The sequence below is a fragment of the Leptonychotes weddellii genome, chromosome 8 (genome assembly GCF_054177405.1).
Source record: "Leptonychotes weddellii isolate Sample4059 chromosome 8, ASM5417740v2, whole genome shotgun sequence".
NCBI lineage: Eukaryota > Metazoa > Chordata > Mammalia > Carnivora > Phocidae > Leptonychotes > Leptonychotes weddellii.
In genome coordinates this window covers 13,420,160-13,427,772 of record NC_138376.1, presented here as the reverse complement: position 1 = coordinate 13,427,772, position 7,613 = coordinate 13,420,160, and the positions used below count along the sequence as shown (strand labels likewise).

At 44.8% G+C, this 7,613-nt stretch overlaps 1 protein-coding gene across 1 annotated transcript in view; it reads right to left on the bottom strand.

Annotated features, from left to right (window-relative positions):
• The window catches only part of ELOVL2 (ELOVL fatty acid elongase 2), a 74,196-nt gene extending 69,135 nt beyond the window's left edge, over window positions 1–5,061 (bottom strand). The window contains exon 1 of the mRNA XM_006739817.3: window positions 4,940–5,061. Within this exon, the coding sequence (XP_006739880.1) occupies window positions 4,940–4,942 (3 nt within the window). The 5' untranslated portion in view covers window positions 4,943–5,061. The remainder of the gene's footprint in view (window positions 1–4,939) is intronic.
• Between the last annotated feature and the right edge of the window lie 2,552 nt (window positions 5,062–7,613).

The window sequence follows — 7,613 nt, the reverse complement described above, 5'->3', positions numbered from 1 at the left end:
AAAAAAAAAAGAAAAAAGAATACATTATATGTTAAAAAAAAAAAAAAGATAGCAGGAAGGGAAAAATGAAGGGGGGGAATCGGAGGGGGAGATGAACCATGAGAGACTACGGACTCTGAGAAACAAACTGAGGGTTCTAGAGGGGAGGGGGGTGGGGGGATGGGTTAGCCTGGTGATGGGTATTAAAGAGGGCACGTACTGCATGGAGCACTGGGTGTTATACGCAAACAATGAATCATGGAACACTACATCAAAAACTAATGATGTAATGTATGGTGATTAACATAATAAAAAATATATATATAAAAAAAAAAAAAGAAGACAGCCATACAGCTCTCTGGCAGAAAGATCCAGCCAGGCAGCCAGAGAGAAGAGCCAGTGTAAAGGCTCCACTGATTCTGCCAAAACAATCTTGTGAAAGGAAAATACCCCATTTTGCAGATGAGTAAATAGTGTCTCAGAGTGATGGGATTAAGGCAATAGAGCTAGTTAATTTAAAAAGCCAGGACTAGAAAGAAACTGGGTTTATTGACTCTTGGTCCAGCACCTTTCTGTTTCGTGCCTTTGTCCACCAGGCTAGAGGAAAGTGTTCTGTTTCCTATAAAGCCCTGAGTAAGAGGTCACCATAGCTGTGGTTGTTGTTGCTATTATTATTAATCAGGTCCACTGATATTTCTTGAAAGGTAGTTAAAGCTCAAAGAATAATTTCATTTTCCCTTCCCATGGTCTATTTTTCTCTTTCCTTTATCTGTGCTTCCTTCTTTGGGTGGGTCATTTCAATATCAGATTTTCAGTTAAAGGAATTCTATTTCTTTGGATATTTGATAAAGGTGTGAAGCACAGAAATAAGGTATAAAATAGAAAGCATTTATAACTTAACATACAAAAGAGCTGTGAGAGAATGGTGAGAATGTGGAGCCCAGTGGCTGGGAGGTAGAGAACTACCTTTCGTGGGGCGGGGGGGGTTGCAGAAGGAAGGGAAGTGCAACACAGGGAGGAAGGCAAGAGGGAGGTCTTGGAAACATATCAGGACCAGAGCGTCCCCAGCTTTAAGCTACTACAGGAAAATGAGGACTCTGGCCTTGAAAAAATAATGAGCTTCAAGTAAAAAGGTTAAAAACTAAGAGACCACAAAGGAGGAAATCAGTAAGAAAGACAAGAATAGTGGAGAGGGCCCCGGAGGAGAGAGAAGATGCAAAGAGATTTTCAAAATGTGGGAATATTATACAATGAACACTATAAAAGAGAAAGGCGAGTAAGAATCCGATTTCAGACACAGTAGACTTGAGAGCTGGTGGAATTACTAACAGCCAGAGGGAACAGAGAGGACAGTCTGAAAGGTGAGTAGCTGACTTTTGGTAACACTAGGTCTAAAGCGGCAGTGAGGTTCTCACGAGAGGGAAGAGTCTAGCAGAGAAGAGGTAAATTTGGAAGACGTGTGTCATCTGGGGCTGCTTTGTCCCAAGTGTGGCTACTGAGCACCTGAAATTGTGGTTCACCTGAACTGAATGTGCTGTCAGTATAAAACACATAACCAGATGTTGAAGATTTCACATGGGGAAAAAAAATGTATGATATCTAATTTTTTTACATTGATTACATGTTGAAATAATATTTGCATGAATTGGGTTAAATAAAATCTATTATTAAAATTAATTTCACCTCTCTTTTTACTTCTTAATGCCACTACTAGAAAATTTTAAACTACATATGCAGTTTGCTATTTCCCCTGGATGGTGTTGATAAAGAGCAATACTAGATCCGTTTCAGGATCACATAAGGGGATGAGATCCAGGAGTGAATCACAGACATTATCCTGAGGTATTTCAACTGAAAACAGCCAGATACAGGAGAAAGAACACACGTCATTATAAAAGATAATATTTATGAATGCTCGAAGAAGTACACTAGCCACAGTTAGTGCAGTATCTTCTTTGTTCCTCCCAACAACCTTATGAAATGATAGCACTGTCTTCTTTTATAGAAAAAACCCTGAGTTCTAAAGAAGTTAACCTGCCCAAGGTCACACAGTTAAACCTTGTGTTGGGGTTCAAATACATGACTCAATCCAGATCTCAAGGTTTAAACTGCCACATCAATTCCAGAACAATGTATACTCTGCAACTTTTAAATTGTTAGAGTTTAAATGGTTATATTTAAACTAACAATTTATTAGAATCCTTCACTGTCAGAGTCAGGGACATACTAGTGATGTCCTAATTCGATTAAGATACAAATGTGTAAAATTTGTAACTTCAGAATTTTGCTGAGCTACTCATGTTGGCATATTTTCACCATGTTGAGCTTAAATAAGAGCTTACTGGTGTAACCTCTTGTCTCTTATCAACATCTACTCCTAAATATCCAGAACTTTCAGGTTAGATGGTAGACTGTCCAAGGGAGATAATCCTGGGCACAGCCCTCAATAGAAGGACCCTGTTTTCTGAATAGAACAAATTTACAATATGGAGCCACTTAAATTTTAAACACCTTCTTTCAGACTATGAAAACACCCGAACCTCCCAAACTGTGATTAAAATGTTTTGAAGGGATCAGTTATACTGCAATTAAAAAAAAAAAAGTTTTCAAGGGAGCTGGATGAAATTGTAACTTTTTGTTGAAAGAATGAGAATTAAGCTTACCCAACTGGATAACTTTAAAAGGGGATTTATATGTCTTGAAAAATACGATGCTTTGAGGAATAGACAAAAAAAAATGGCTTGATATTTTGACTGGAATCGTAACATAAAATCTCCTACAAATATAAATTGGGATCAAAAGAATGAGGCATCTTTCATTTATGTTTGGTGGTTGGATTTAATTTCAAAGACAATCGTATTATGCCTTCCTTTCCATCTTTCATCTTTACTACCTATCTGGCCAGAACAGCAATTATAGAGGTGCTAAACTTGAAGAGTGACGGCTATAATTACATCATTTTCAGGAACTTGCCCATGTAAATTTTACTATGCAGTTAGGTTCAGATTATAAAAACACACGTCCCCAGGCTTAAAACAAAGGACTGCTATACATTTATATTGTGAAATGGAAAAGCAAAAGGGAATTTGAAGGAAAAACATAGGCTTTGGAATAAGACTAATTAGCAGACATCGTGAGAGACTATTCATGTTGGACTTGAATCCAAAGCAGTGTCTCTCTGAACTGACCCATGAGCTTATTTTGGAATTTAACCTCCCACTGCCAGCATAATTTTTTTAAAGTGAGAGGACTTCTTCGTGGACATATGCATAAAAATATCTCCTCAGAAAACCCAAAGTTTCTGAAAATGCTTTTCTAAAAAGGTAGTATCACAATATTACAGGGTAGAGTTAATAAGTGCAAGCTCTTTATTTTGACTCTTAAATTCCCATGACTCTTCCATTCCAATTAAGGTGATATCCTTGGACTTCTTTTCTTACTCATTATAATTCTTTGTAACAAAGGTTCAGGCCCCCAAGGAGAGAGCCACTTAGCTCTAAAAATGCTTTATCCATCCAAGGGCAAAGGTGTCAAGGGCATGAAGAGACAGACCCAGGCATTAAGAGATGGCAGCTCTACTCTTCCCATTGAGGGTCACCACACTAAGTCCCTGGTTTCCAAGACTATTCCTCCTCTCAATCTTCCCTTGAAATTCTCATCCTTATAACTGTCAACTGGATAATCCTTATAGTTGCATTGCTGCTTCCCATTTGTACATCAGCAACAGTATGCTGGTTTTTTGGGTTAATTTTCTCTTTAATTTATAGAGCACATATTATGTGCCAGGGTACTAGAAATACAGCAGTGAACAAAATGAAAAAATCTCTGCGCCGATATTTACATAGTGGGGAACACGTTCAGTAAACAAGATAAACAAAAGAGTATGTTAAATAATAAATGCTATAAAAAAAAAATGAAGCAAGAAGGGTGATAGGAACTATGGTGGTTGGGGTAGGAAAGACTGAAATGTTAGATAGGGTGACCACAGAAGGCTTCACGTATAATCAGGTAGATGATGTGTGCCTGAGAGGGTGGAGGGAGAGCAAAATCCGGGACTGATCAGGGTCAGCTGGAGCGGGGAAAAGAAAGGAGATTAGCATATTTTAACAAGCCCCATAGTGGAGAAGGAACCATATGGAAACCACATCACTTTCTCTTTTTGTAGTCACAGAACCAGGTTCTTCTGCCAAAACTCTCAAGCAGTTCATGGGATACGGACGCACGGGGACACACACGGACACACACGCACCCCTCTCTCTCCAGGACAGAGCTCCGTGGCCAGCAGAAAGTGGTATGAGTTCAGAGTCGAGTACTGGCCTGGAAACTGGAAAGAGTAGTTGTCGGAAAGAACACACCAGACCCCCCCGCCCAGTCTCCGTAAACAAATGGGAATCTCCCCGACTCCACGATGTAAACCCAGGGAGGCCGGGGCAAGCACAAAGACACACCCCCGGGATTGCAGGCACGGCGCAGGGAGGAGAGGAGGCACGGATTCAACCGTTAGAGACAAAAACCCCAGAATTTCCGGAGGCAGGGTCGGGACCGCGGGAGGGAAACGCCGTCCCCCACGCCGGGGGTCGGGGCGGGAGTGGGGTTGGGAGGCGAGCGGGAATGGCCGCCACGGGAACGGGGTACGGTTTCGTCGGGCATCCCGGGCGCCCGGCCGGCCGCGTGCTTGCAACAGGGGGCTGGACGCGAGCGGGCGCCCCGAGGTGCCGGGGCGGGACCGCGGCCCCGGACAAAGATCCCGAGACCGCGGCCCCGGCCCGGCCCGCGCGCCCTCCCCCCCACCCCCCTGCCCAAACGTTCACCGCCCCCTCCCCGGGCCCGCCGAGCGCGACGGGTTCCAGCGGTCGAACCCGCAGCTCCCGCGCCGCTGACCGCCCGGCTCCTTCCCGCCCAGTGCGTTGGTCGAGGAGAGAAAGGAGAACGGCTGTGGCGGCGCGCGGCGCCCACTCACCATGATCCGCAGCGGCTGCGGCGCGGCGACCCCGGCGGGCGGCGATGCGCTGTCCAGGGTAGCCAGCGGCCCTCTGCCCCGCGCTCCCGTGTCGCCCGCTCTACTTACCCACGCCCACACCCACGCCCGGCGCGCGCACGCCCGCCCGCCTCCCCGCCCCCTCGGGCTCGCGCTGCTCCCGCACGACGCTCTGAGCTCCAGGACCGTTTCGGGCCCCCGCCGCTCCCCACCGCCCGCCCTTCGCCCGCGGGTCGCCGGCCGCGGCGCGAGGAGGGCGGAGGGGGAGGGGAGGGGCGGGGGCCGACGAGGCGGGGCCCCGGACGGCCTTGCGCGCCCCCTCCCGGGCGCCCGGCTCCGCCCGCGGCGCCCCCTGCCGGCCGGGCGGCGATTTGCAGGCCCAGCAGGCTGCCCGTCGCGTGCCGGGGCCCAACGTTCGCAGAGCCTCCGCGAGGACCGCCCCGCTGGCCTCTGTCCGCTGCCCCCGGAGGCTGCGGCGGCTGCGGGAGCTGCGAGGACCTGGGGATTGTAGAGGGCCAGGGCCCTGCTCCTCCTCTTCGTTGGGCTCCGCGGTTTTCAAGCACACGTTAAGGGGGGGGGGCTTGGGGAGGATGGCTCGTGTTCATGCGGGTTTGCGGGATGTGGGTGTCTTAGATCCAGGGATCAGTGGGGGTTTTTTGGCGTTAAGGTCAGGAGCGGATCAGTCTGAGCAGGCGACTGACTCCTTGTTCCACACGACGCTGCCTGCAGAGGGTCTTATTCCAGGGCCTTCTTAGCTAATACCACCAATGGTTAGTTGAACACTTAATCGTGAACAGAAAGTATGGGATCTTAATTAAGATCCTGCGCTTTTCATTTTTTGAAGACTTGTGCGTGCTGCAAGACCTTTCCTCTTTTTTAGCGTTAAGAATGTCTGCTTGCTTTTTTATGTGGCCGATGTGGTAAACTGAAATGCAAGCAAAGGTAAACGTGTTTGTTCAGAGTCAGGACACCACATACGGTTGTACACAGAGGTACTTGCAACATATCTTAGCATTCCACACCTGAAGGATTGCGGATGTATTTGCAGTTTTGTGAAGTAGCAGAGTGAGTAACCATAGATGTCGAGCTAACTCCTAATTGTCATATAATCACCTAATATTTGGAGTTTCCTGTAGTTGGGAGTGTTAAAATCAGTTACGTATTTGCTTATAAGGAGTGGATAGCTTATACCACGAACAGGTAGGTATTTGTTAACCAAGTCTCTTAAAATCTCACCATCAGTGGGCTCAGGAGTCAGCCCTGCCACATACTGGCTTTAAGTAGTTACCTAATTCTCTAGGCTTCAGTTTCTTGATCTATAAAATGGGGATAAAATGACACATTATATATGGCTATTAGGATTAAATTAGTTTGAATAAAGCACTAGAAAAATGCCTGGAGAAAAAGTACTAATTATTGGTATTGTTATTGATCTAATGCCCATGGAAATCAGAAAGTTATATTCTACTTAATGCTGGCATATTTTTATAAAAAGTGTCCATAAGGCTGAAACCAAATATTCAATTTGATGTCAGTCCCATTCATTCATTCACTTTGTTCACTCAACACAATCCCATTTACAATTGCACCGATAAGAATAAAATACCTAGGAATAAACTTAATGAAGGAGGTGAAAGACCTGTACCCTGAAATAGTTAACATTTTATTTCAGCAGTAAATTGATGAATGGGCCTTCTAGAGGTAATGGAGAAGAACCTAAATGAGATTCAGATGCCTTGAAGAGCCTCTTACTTGACCCAGACTTCAACCACATGCACTGTTGCAACCTAGCAACTCCTTCTACATCTGGGAAGCAGACCAAAGGGATCCTAAGATTAATCCAGAAGTTACAGAAGACAGCCTCAGTTTATAAGCTCATCATTCTTTTAGCTCAAATGCGGTATTTGCGGGTAACTATTGGGTATCTAACATAAACCATGCTGAATGACTTATAGCAGTAGCTCATTTGTGACTAGCTCCATTGTACAGATGAGGAACCCGGGGCCCAAAGAAGGGAAATGGTGTACCTAGGGTCACATGGTCAGGCAGTTGGAAAATGGGGAAGCCAGAATACAACCTGAAGCCTGTTGGATTTTTTCTATGACACCATGTGACACCATGCTGTTTTGAATAATCCTATCTTTAAGAATCCTTATGAACTTGGCAGAGAAACTCACTTTCTGTGGTTTGAAAGAGTATGAACTTCACAGAATTTTTTTAATTATGGAAAATTCCAAACATCTAAAAAAGTAGACAGATTAATGAACTCCAATGCATCCATCACCTGTCTTTAAAAATTATCTACCCATGACCAATCTTGTTTCATCAATACCCCTACCTACTTTCCCCTGATCTATTATTTTAGGTTTTTTTTTTCCATTCTATTATTTTGAAGCAAATCCCAGATATAATAGTTTGTCTGTATATATGTCAGTATATATCACTAGAAAAGAAATCTTTTAAAAAACACATATAAGAGGCCCTGGGGTGGCTCAGTCTGTTAAGCATCTGACTCTTGATCTCAGCTCAGGTCTTGATCTCAGGGTCAAGAGTTGGGCACGGAGCCTACTTAAACAAACAAAAAAACACACAACGCCATTGTAATACCTTAAACATTAACCATAACTTATCAACAGCATTAATTATGGACACAAAG